The sequence below is a fragment of the Pomacea canaliculata genome, linkage group LG10 (genome assembly GCF_003073045.1).
Source record: "Pomacea canaliculata isolate SZHN2017 linkage group LG10, ASM307304v1, whole genome shotgun sequence".
Lineage (NCBI taxonomy): Eukaryota > Metazoa > Mollusca > Gastropoda > Architaenioglossa > Ampullariidae > Pomacea > Pomacea canaliculata.
The window spans coordinates 9,062,680-9,073,682 of NC_037599.1; the positions used below are offsets into that span (position 1 = coordinate 9,062,680).

The window sequence follows — 11,003 nt, forward strand, 5'->3', positions numbered from 1 at the left end:
CATTGTAAATATCTTCAGCATCTACAATGAATTTGCTTTTATGCATTATGCTATCTGGATTCAGTGCAGACATCATTAGCATTTATTTCCTCAGCTCTTTCTTTCAGATAATATTACGTTTTCTATCTACTCTGTGGCTTGAGAACACTTTATGTCTTAATCTCTGATAGTGCAGTCTGAACAGAAACTCATGTAACACTCAATGTTTCATCATCATACTATTTAATAACACCTTACAATTTGAAACAAAACAATTACTTCCAAATTACTATCTTTATACACATACACACTCACAAACATCCATAAAAATGAAATTGCGGAAATGAAGTGTATTTATGTGCATTATTAAAATGTGAAAACTGACATGAACATAATGTCCCACAGAGGAAACGATGAAAATGATGAAGACAGGTTAAATAGGTTTGATCTTGAAATGCAGCCCAATAAGGGAGAAAACAAGACACTTGAGGTCTTGAACCAGATAGTAGAAAGTGCGAAGCCCTTCTGGGTCCCTGAAATGTGACAAATAAAATAGAAAACTTAAATAGGAAATTTCATCTGATGCATTACAGTGGAACCTCGGTTAACGAACTTAATCCGTTCTGGAAAGCTGTTCGTTAACCGAAATGTTCGTTATCCGAAACAAATTTTTCCATAAGAAATAAAGGAAATAGATTTAATTGGTTCCCAGCCCCTGTTGACTCGCTATTTGAAAGTTACAGGCTGTATATATATAGGTATTTGTTTTAATGAGAACGGTTATAATGCAATATAAATAGAGTTAAATAAACATAGAAACATTAACGAAAGCATTTAAACAGAAAACTTGCCGTTTTGACGGCGTGTTGGAAACAGGTGTGGGGGAAGGGTGGAATTACTGCTTTGAATCCCCTCTCCATGAGCACACGTGACATTATAAAATCGGGGGAGACTTCCTTTCTGTAGCTTGAGGTTGAAGAAAAAACTTGTCAGTGTCTGCTTCTTCTGCCTTTTTGTAAAACTCTTCGTAATACGACATCACATATCCGACAGACGCATGCCACCTTCATACTTTGAAATCATTTCCTGTTTCAATTCATTGTTGGCCGCGTCCTTGTCATTACTCACTACTATTAATTGCTCTTAATCTTCTTTGGAGCATGATTGAGGATTATCTTATTAAAATAAAGCACAACAAGCACTAAATAAGAAGGATGCGCACAGTTAAGGAACGACTGATCGTAACTGTCTCGAGCGCGAATGATTACATGCTGGTCGGTCACGTGTGGTTCACGTGGCTGTTCGTTATCCGAATTTTGTTCGCTATCGGAGACAAATTTTTAACGAATTTTTGTTCGTTATCCGAAATTTTGTTCGCTATCCGAGACAAATTTTTAGCGAAATTTTTGTTCGTTAACCGAAAAATTCGCTATCCGAGGCGTTCGCTAACCGAGGTTCCACTGTACTTTGCTTCAAAAACAAATAAAGTTTAACAGCTCTGAAACCTAGCATATCTTACACTTATAAAAGTCGGAATTCATGCCCTATACACCACCAGTCCTAAAAAAAAAAAAACCCACATGAAAAATTCATTACTTTCAGTAAAAGAGTACTACTGTTATATTTTAAAGAAGAAGAAAAAAAAAAAAAACCAGCCAGCAATGATTAATAGTACTGTTATCATCCTTTCTTGCCTTCAACCCTAGAAGTAGCAAAATACAGACAGAAAATTACTGTGCAAATTTAATGAGATCTGGTGTTTCAAGGTATCTTACTTGCTCTGATTCACATCTACAAGGGAGCCAATCTTGGATGTTGTGAAAGAAATGTGCTCGTCTCCTATCACAATTTCCAGTTCCTGCAACATTGATATTATAAACATTAGCATCACTGCTTGCATGCAGCCAAAAAACATATTCACAAGTTAGAATAATATTTCTGAAGGACACGTTTCACATCCTTCAATGAAATCTCGTAAGACAAATTTATCATTAACTTTCCTGTAAATCTAGGTATCTCTAAATATTTGAGATTTGTAAGTAAAACCGAAACATGATTTTATGTTGATTTTGTCATTACTCATGTTTTCAAGCTTTTAACTTGAACTGACAAATCAAAATGAAAAATACAGGTACTATATTGATGAGACTATGAGTCTGTTCAAAATTATGATTAAAAAGAACACCCACAAAAAACATCTTTAGAACCTGCTAACCAAATTAAATGTACGAGTCTTAATTTGGAGGTATAGTTAACTTTAAGAAGATTATTCAAATGACCAAGGTAACCTTGTTTATTAACTGAAACTTAAAGTGGAATGCACTTCGCTAAATGTAACTGACCTGTCTTCCAACCCTGTCTGGAGAAGGCCATAAAGCATCATCTTCCTGCATTATCTCGGAGTCCTCTATCAGCCGTTTCAATTCTTCCATCACTGATTTATGCACATATGCCTACATAGGAAAAATCAAAGCCATAGTACATTCTGTAATATATACAGAAATTCACAATTATTTTACTTTTTTTCATTTAATAAAACAAAAAATAAATATTGATATTCAAGGCCAAGGTAAATTAAATTATCATGCATTCTAGGCCATAACTATGTGGACAATATTGTAATTTGAGAATGCACTAAAGACACAGTGATAGAAAAAAAGACAGACCGGAGTGAAATAAGCAAGCAAGCAGCCAAGCCATCGAAAGAAATAGCGTGTGGCAGGGTTGACAGCCCACAGGCAGATTCAATAACTGCCTATAGTTAATTTAACCAAATCATCCTCTATGCCATATCTCTGCCGCAAAATAAGTGAATTTCGATGTACTCTTCTTTTTCATCTTTGGTTGATGTGTCAATTTTGCCTTAGTGTATGTGTGTGAAAGAGTTGGCTGAGATCAATATAAATTTGAATTTTATACATATTCTAAAAACTCACATTTTTAATGCTTTATGCTTTTATTTCTAAAAGTATGGCAATCAGCCTAGGCCATATGGCTCTGCCATGCTGATTGGTCTGCTATTGCATAAACTAAAAAGTGAATTCTTGTTTTCCCCCTCACTCATACATATATTTCCTTCACATTTAACAGCGTCTACTTTTCACTTAATAACAATGGAAGACCTGTATATATTACATGATGGATTTGTATAGCAAAAAAATGTTGAAGTGTCAGTGGTGTGTGTGTGACTAGAGCACCTTCCCATGTTCAAATTGCCCACTAAGACAAATAAAGTTGATCATTGAAACATGTCAGCAACTATTGCCTGTATCAGTATAAGCTAATAAATGTGTAGGGTTCCGATCAAACTAAATGCATACCTCCTTCCTGATCATTGTATCGTTTTTGTAGTTGGAGTTGTTTGCGTACCTCAGCTTGCCTGTTTTGATATTTAAAACAAAAGTTCTTTAGTTAATTTTTTTTGTTTTAAATTATGGCATCAGTTTTGTTAAGCATCTACAATGCACACAGCACTGTTTATCATTATTTACTGCAAGATTTATTACGACTGCTTGTTACATAAGAGGATAAGTTATTTATTTACAACTGTACAAATAACAAATTTAATACATTCAAATATTTAATTTAGCTTGAAAACTTAAAAGATGAGGGCTCGGATATCATTTTCCGCATGTTGTTTTAATCAGTTTCAAATTATGATTACGCGCAGTAAAACTTAACGTTATAGTTTACAAAACAGACTTACCATCTGGTCTGAATTCAAATTCTAAAAATTCGTGTCCGAATTTTCCTTTATGTCCCACATAATAACGAAGGTAAAAATCGGTCGACGACATGCTTACGCAGGAAGTACCGCAATGCAGAGCTAGCAAAAAAAAGTTACACCCTGGCGATTTCTGTTAGCGATATTAGTCATAAGTCAGGAAGAATTAGATTTATGATAAAACGTATCTTTTATATTTAAATATTTTATCTTTAAATCAAAGATCCATTCACTTAATAGTTTCGCATTGCGGATGGGGAGCAAACGTTTATCAGTCCAAGGGAGCTAAATCTCTTCAATGCAACTAGAGCTAGACAAAGTTAAAATGCATAGTCTCCAATTTTTGAAATGAAATATAAAGTTCCAGATCGCAAGGAACGTGTTCTGGATTGCAAACAAGGAGCTGTCCGATTCCGTGGTAGTTTTTTCATGAGCTTGGTTTGATTTTTCTTTCTCCTTTATTTTTTGCGTCTCTACCCTCATAATATAGTAAATAGTAGTTTTGATTTTTGAAAATAATTTTTATTAACTGTGGTATTTTTTAGATAAAAATTACCTTTCAATATCAAGGAAAAACCTACCATTTCTTAAACATGAAAAAGAGTGATTGTGTCAGCTGCTGAAAGTAGTTACGTAAACTTTATATCTGTGCATTGGTTTATGCTTATGTATTAAATATAATATTATTCATGTGTTTGTGTATGTTTTGCATGCCAGCTTATGAATGTTTTGTGTATCTGTCATTAGTCAAAACCTAAATATTATTGTTCAGTAATGTTTTAGGGATTGCAATTTAATTCTGCATATTAATATTACTAGATTCTATGGTTTTCCAGTGTTGCAGTTCACAACATTACATCTGTTGTATAGTGTAAATATAGACGCTGTAGTAGGTAGTTCAAGCTGTGAAATCACTGTCTTCTCTCTTCCTTCCAGATAATATTACGTTTTCTATCTACTCTGTGGCTTGAGAACACTTTATGTCTTAACCTCTGATAGTGCAGTCTGAACAGAAACTCATGTAACACTCAATGTTTCATCATCATACTATTTAATTACACCTTACAATTTGAAACAAAACAATTACTTCCAAATTACTATCTTTATACACATACACACACACCACCCATAAAAACGAAATTGCGGAAATGAAGTGTATTTATGTGCATTATTAAAATGTGAAAACTGACATGACCATAATGTCCCACAGAGGAAATGATGAAGATAGGTTAAATAGGTTTGATCTTGAAATGCAGCCCAATAAGGGAGAAAACTAGACACTTTAGGTCTTGAACCAGATAGTAGAAAGTGCGAAGCCCTTCTGGGTCCCTGAAATGTAACAAATAAAAAAGAAAAATTAAAATAGGAACTTTCATTATGTTGCTTTAAAAAAATTGTTTAACTGCTCTGAAACCTATCATATTTTACACTTATAAAGGACATGTTTAAACATCTATGTTTTCCTTTTATAATAAGTTTTTGAAACTGAATTTTAAGGCTGAATTCATTCCTCTATTTCACCCACCCCTTAAAAAAACCACTTGAAAATTCATTACATTCAGTAGAAGGTCCCATTGTTACATTCAGAAGGAAAAAAAAAAACCAACCTCAGGAGTGATTAATAGTACTGTTATCATCCTTTCTTGCCTTCAACCCTAGAAGTAGCAAAATACAGAAAAAATTACTGTGCAAATTTAATGAGATCTGGTGTTTCAAAGTATCTTACTTGCTCTGATTCACATCTACAAGGGAGCCAATCTTGGATGTTGTGAAAGAAATGTGCTCGTCTCCTATCACAATTTCCAGTTCCTGCAACATTGATATTATGAACATTAGCATCACTGCTTGCATGCAGCCAAAAAACATATTCAAAAGTTAGAAGAATATTTCTGAAGGACACGTTTCACATCCTTCAATGAAATCTCGTAAGACAAATTTATCATTAACTTTCCTGTAAATCTAGGTATCTCTAAATATTTGAGATTTGTAAGTAAAACCGAAACATGATTTTATGTTGATTTTGTCATTACTCATGTTTTCAAGCTTTTAACTTGAACTGACAAATCGAAATGAAAATACAGGTACTATATTGATGAGACTATGAGTCTGTTCAAAATTATGATTAAAAAGAACACCCACAAAAAACATCTTTAGAACCTGCTAACCAAATTAAATGTATGAGTCTTAATTTGGAGGTATAGTTAACTTTAAGAAGATTATTCAAATGACCCAGGTAACCTTGTTTATTAACTGAAACTTAAAGTGGAATGTGCCTCACTAAATGTAACTGACCTGTCTTCCAACCCTGTCTGGAGAAGGCCATAAAGCATCATCTTCCTGCATTAACTCGGAGTCCTCAATCAGCCTTTTCAATTCTTCCATCACTGATTTTTGCACATATGCCTTCACAAGAAAAATCAATGTGATGGTACATTCAAGGTAAATTCATGCACTTTTTACTGTAATTAATCTTAATTGTATTATTTATAATATTTATTTATTGTTACAATTCATATTAGTAATGCATTTTTATACACTTTGGGCTTTTTTTTATCTAACAATTCATAAAAAAAATGTTGTTCACTGATCGAATTTCACGGTAAATAATTTGTTATAAAAACCCGTGAAAGGTAAAGTGTGAAGTGGCGAGTGATTACTGTTATTGTCACTTGCCCTCTTTTTTTCATCACTAATATTTTTCATGTTGACATCTTTTAATGCTGCACCTTGCAACGAACTATAACTTTATTCTTACTTTTACTTCTAACTTTTACTTTGTAACTAGAGCACCTTCCCATGTTCAAATTGCCCACTGGAAGAATAAAGCTGATCACTGATACGTGTGCTTAACTATTGTCTGTATCAGTATAAGTTAATAAATGTGTAGGGTTCTGATCAAACTAAATACATACCTCCTTCCTGATCATTGTATCGTTTTTGTAGTTGGAGTTGTTTGCGTACCTCAGCTTGCCTGTTTTGAAATTTACAACAAAAGTTCTTTAGTAAATTTTTTTGTAAATTACGGCATCAGTTTTGTTACGCATTTACAATGCACACAGCACTGTTTATCATTATTTACTGCAAGATTTATTACGACTGCTTGTTACATAAGAGGATAAGTTATTTATTTACAACTGTACAAATGACAAATTTAATACATTCAAATATTTAATTTAGCTTGAAACCTTGAATGATGATTGCTCATAAAACTTGAATGATGAGGGTTCGGGTGTCATTGTCCGCATGTTGTTTTAATCAGTTTCAATGATTACACGCAAGAAAACTAAACGCTATAGTTACAAACAGACTTACCATCTGGTCTGAATTCAAATTCTAAAAATTCGTGTCCGAATTTTCCTTTATGTCCCACATAATAACGAAGGTAAAAGTCGGTCGACGACATGCTTTCGCAGGAAGTACCGCCAAGAACGGATATCCCGATATACATCCATGGTACCGCCAAGCGTTCAATGCAGAGCTAGCAAATAAAATTATACAATGGTGATTTTTGTTAACGATATTAGTCATAAATAAGGAAGAATTATATTATGATACAATGTATCCTTTATATTTTTATTTTCAAGATACTTTGCGGTATTTAGTTAACGTTAAAAATACATTCTCGTAATAGTTTCGAATTGCGGAGGGGGAGCAAATGTGTATCAGTCCAAGGGAGCTAAATCCCTTCAATGCAACCAGCGCTAGACAATGTTAAAATGCGATGCTATAATAGTTGGCTCTAATTTTTGAAATGAAACACAAAATTCCAGATCACAAGGAACATGTTCTGGACTGCAAACAAGGAGCTGTCCGGGCTGTTCGATTCAGTGGTAGTTATTTCATGAACTTCGTGTCATTTTGTGTGTGTGTAGTGCTCTCGTAAAATACTTAGTAGAAGTTTTAATTTTTTAAAATAATCTTGATTAATTGTGTTATTTTTTAGAAAAAATTTCCCTCTAAAATCATTTTTTAAACATGAGAAAGAGGGATTTTGTCAGCTGCTGAATGTTGTATTAAATATAATATGTATGATACATGTGTGTTTTGCATGCCATTTTATGAATGCTTTGTGTACCTGTCAAAACTTAAATTTTTCTGATTCAGTAATGTTTTAGGATTGCAATTTTTTTCCTGCATATTAATATTACAAATATTCTATGGTTTTCCAGTATCACACTTCACAAGATGTAATCTGCTGTATAGTGTATATATATGTAGACTCTGTAGTTTCAGGTAGTTTAATCTGTGAAATCATCATTTGTGTGGTTGTGGTTGTGTCATTTTTATTCTTGACATGTTGCAGCGGACAGTAATTACTGCCTCACATGTGGCAGTGATAAGTCAGTAAAGCTATGGAACCCTCATCGTGCCCTGTTCCTCAAAACATATTCTGGCCATGGGCATGAGGTATTGGATGCACATGGATCTGGAGACAATAGTCAGATCTGCTCTGGTGGAATGGACAAAACTGTTGTACTTTTTGATGTTGCATCAGGCCTTGCATTGCGTAAATATCGTGATCATGCAGGTTAGCATTCTTTTCTTTTTTTTCTAAATTTTACATGATTTTTTTTAAGCATTTGTAAACTATTGCTCTAATGATCTTTAAAGAGGGTTACTCTATGTTCTCAAATACTAGAGGGTGTCTGCTTATAATACCAAAATCGATATGTAGTAATTGCAGTCATGTGGGTATAAGTATTTAAAACTTCTTTAAAAGAAATGCAAGATGAAAAATTTTGTCGTAATCATGTCATTTTATATTCTAGGGAATTTGTTTTAATCTTTCATATGTCATGGAAATTTTTTGTTTGTTTGTTATAAAGGAACAGTCAACTGTGTTAGGTTTAATGAAGAGTCAAGTGTCATTTTGTCTGGATCAATAGACAGTACAGTCAGGGCATGGGACACCAGAAGCCGTGGACATTCACCTATACAGGTATGAACAGGGTTTCTTTTTTAAAGAGGCCCCTAAAGCTAAATATAAAAAAATAATGTATTCTATTGTACAGTTTACAAAATATTTTAACATTGAGATGAATTCTATTTTTTTGTGAAAATGATGTTTCAGATACTGGATGAAGCTCAAGACGGTGTCACCAGCATCGAAGTCTCTGACCATGAAATACTGACAGGATCAGCAGACGGTTGTATAAGGCGCTATGACCTACGAGTGGGACGATTATATGTTGACTTAATTGGCAGTGTGTACTTATTCAACTTATTTTATTATATTTTATAACTCTTCAGAATTAATTTTATTATAAAAATTATATTATAATAAAATATTCCTTCATGTTATGATGCAAGATTAATATAATTATGTAATTCCTACATATATATGTATCTACATACATTTATATAGCTTATTTAACACTCATTTGTAATTAAGATTGCTTCCCTTTAAATCTCTGGAAAGTTTGTAAGTGTATGCATATATTCACTGGCACATGCATAAATACAAATCCCTCTCCCTCCAACACTTAAACCCACACCCACTCCCCATCTCCATGTACCTTCTAGACTTCATGACATTGACTCAGACCAGGACACTGTTTAAAGTTTATATTTTTTATTCTATATGCTTGTTCATTGATGATTCCATCACTTTGAATCAGAGGCTGTCACAAGTGTAACATTTACACGTGATGGGCAATGCAGCTTAGTGAGCTGCCAGGACAGTACCATCAAGCTCATGGACAAAGACACAGGAGAAATGCTAAATGAGTGAGTTGTACTCCTTTTCAATCATTTTTAAGTTTGAGTTTAATTCATGATTCTTAAAATAAATGAGGTATGCATAATGTTTTCTTATGTGTCTGCTGTGCCAAGCCACGTTTTCAAGTTTTGCTGACAGGCTTAGTTTTGCTTCATCACACATCTGCAACTTGTCTGACTTGGAAAATAAACTTTAATAATGTAAATACCTCTTGCAATAGCTCCATTCCCTTTGCAGTCCGAGGTTGTCCATGGTAAAGATGGATGTATGTGTGCATGTGTGAAGCTAATTATTCAAAGGGAAAAGTGAATGTGTATTTTTTTTTCTCAGATTTACAGGGCACAAAAATACACAGTATAAAATTGACAGCTGTCTCAATCATGAGGACACACTTATATTTAGTGGCTCTGAAGACGGGTGTGTTTACATCTGGGATCTAATTGAGGTCAGTATATACATGGTCTTATTTCCTTCATAGTTCATATAGATGTATCCTAAATTATGATTTTTCCACAAATTATGCCAATTCATGTGTTTTTTTTTGTTTTGGATAGGTTTAAAAAGCTAAATTTGACACAAAAGCAGTTTACTATAGGTATTTATGTGATGTTTGAGAAATCATCTCCCAGTCAACAGCTTGATAACCAATGTCATGAACCAAAAAGAGAGAATATGTGAATTTTGATGCTTTTGTATAAATTCTTCCATCACAGCTTCATTTTTATATATGTATCTTCTGGTGTTGTAGGCGAAGGTGGTGCACAAGCTGGACCACAGCTCAACACGAACTGTTCACTCTTTGGCACCTCACCACTCAGAGCCATCCATTCTGACTGCTTGTGCTGACAAGGTCTTTTTGTGGAAGTCTTCACAGGTGGAGAGTGATAGCTAGGCTCTAAATACTGCTGTGTTGAATATTGTTGTGTTTGTGATAGTCAGAGATGGTTGTCAGAGACTTGTGAAGCAAGCATATTTGATTGACCATGATGATTCTCTGAATATGATTTTTATCAGTGAAGAAATTTTATACTTATTTTCATGTTGTGTATAGAAGCATGAGGTGTGAAATATAAAATATATGCAGAAGATGAGTGTATGTGCTTTCCTTATTGTTAAAGGTGCTTATGTTTCAAAGGAAGATGATGACACAGCAGCAGGCCTGTTTTCATATTAACAGTTGTTCCATTATGTCGCCATCATCTCGTGGACCACACTTGTTTTGCTATAGGTTCATGGGCTAATCCGGCTATGGTGCAATCAAGACTATGCAGGAGTTGCAGGTGTTCTTATACCTCTGATCGTTTGCCTGAGGCTGACCTGTTAAGTCGAAGTTTAGTTAGCACAAAAATTGGGCACCAAGTGAAAAACTTGTAAAAAGTGCAGGAAGAATTTACTTTCATTGGCCCTTTGAAAAATAAATAAGACATGAGTTTTTCAACAACCTTCCTCCATTGTGGTCAGCATGGGTAAACCATTTTGAAAGACGGCAGTTGGGCATACACATCTTCATGTTTTGGTGTTGGGTAGGGTAGGGGTGAGAAAGAGTTAAAACGTCTCTGTCGCTGTTGTTTTATGACTTGA

At 34.1% G+C, this 11,003-nt stretch overlaps 3 protein-coding genes across 3 annotated transcripts; 1 reads left to right on the top strand and 2 right to left on the bottom strand.

Annotated features, from left to right (window-relative positions):
• Nucleotides 1-205: 205 nt before the first annotated feature.
• On the bottom strand, nt 206-3,833 carry LOC112574183 (protein mago nashi homolog). Its single transcript, XM_025255075.1, has 5 exons — nt 3,686-3,833; nt 3,300-3,358; nt 2,322-2,432; nt 1,755-1,837; nt 206-512 (listed from the first exon to the last, which is right to left on the bottom strand). Exons 1-5 carry the CDS (start codon nt 3,774-3,776, stop codon nt 413-415), a joined length of 444 nt encoding a protein of 147 aa, XP_025110860.1. The 5' UTR covers nt 3,777-3,833; the 3' UTR covers nt 206-412.
• A 904-nt stretch (nt 3,834-4,737) lies between these two features.
• Nucleotides 4,738-7,169, bottom strand: LOC112574180 (protein mago nashi homolog). The gene is made up of 5 exons (XM_025255071.1): nt 7,016-7,169; nt 6,616-6,674; nt 5,996-6,106; nt 5,430-5,512; nt 4,738-5,032 (listed from the first exon to the last, which is right to left on the bottom strand). The coding sequence occupies exons 1-5, from the start codon at nt 7,149-7,151 to the stop codon at nt 4,933-4,935; spliced, it is 489 nt and encodes a 162-aa protein (XP_025110856.1). The 5' UTR covers nt 7,152-7,169; the 3' UTR covers nt 4,738-4,932.
• Nucleotides 7,170-7,341: 172 nt separating this feature from the next.
• On the top strand, nt 7,342-10,510 carry LOC112574168 (WD repeat domain-containing protein 83-like). Its single transcript, XM_025255054.1, has 7 exons — nt 7,342-7,533; nt 8,007-8,231; nt 8,530-8,642; nt 8,775-8,907; nt 9,322-9,430; nt 9,753-9,867; nt 10,171-10,510. Exons 1-7 carry the CDS (start codon nt 7,455-7,457, stop codon nt 10,312-10,314), a joined length of 918 nt encoding a protein of 305 aa, XP_025110839.1. The 5' UTR covers nt 7,342-7,454; the 3' UTR covers nt 10,315-10,510.
• Nucleotides 10,511-11,003: the final 493 nt, after the last annotated feature.

What these genes read in the sequence shown, in the direction of transcription:
- LOC112574168 (XM_025255054.1), top strand. Translation starts at nt 7,455, where the DNA reads ATGAAACACAAAATTCCAGATCACAAGGAACATGTTCTGGACTGCAAA. An exon ending in ATATGTTGACTTAATTGGCA is followed by an intron (nt 8,908 to 9,321) that starts GTGTGTACTTAT and finishes ACTTTGAATCAG; the next exon opens with AGGCTGTCACAAGTGTAACA. An exon ending in ACATCTGGGATCTAATTGAG is followed by an intron (nt 9,868 to 10,170) that starts GTCAGTATATAC and finishes CTGGTGTTGTAG; the next exon opens with GCGAAGGTGGTGCACAAGCT.
- LOC112574180 (XM_025255071.1), bottom strand. Translation starts at nt 7,151, where the DNA reads ATGTATATCGGGATATCCGTTCTTGGCGGTACTTCCTGCGAAAGCATG. An exon ending in ATTTGAATTCAGACCAGATG is followed by an intron (nt 6,675 to 7,015) that starts GTAAGTCTGTTT and finishes ATTTCAAAACAG; the next exon opens with GCAAGCTGAGGTACGCAAAC. An exon ending in CAGACAGGGTTGGAAGACAG is followed by an intron (nt 5,513 to 5,995) that starts GTCAGTTACATT and finishes TCAATGTTGCAG; the next exon opens with GAACTGGAAATTGTGATAGG.
- LOC112574183 (XM_025255075.1), bottom strand. Translation starts at nt 3,776, where the DNA reads ATGTCGTCGACCGATTTTTACCTTCGTTATTATGTGGGACATAAAGGA. An exon ending in ATTTGAATTCAGACCAGATG is followed by an intron (nt 3,359 to 3,685) that starts GTAAGTCTGTTT and finishes ATATCAAAACAG; the next exon opens with GCAAGCTGAGGTACGCAAAC. An exon ending in ATACAATGATCAGGAAGGAG is followed by an intron (nt 2,433 to 3,299) that starts GTATGCATTTAG and finishes TTTCCTATGTAG; the next exon opens with GCATATGTGCATAAATCAGT.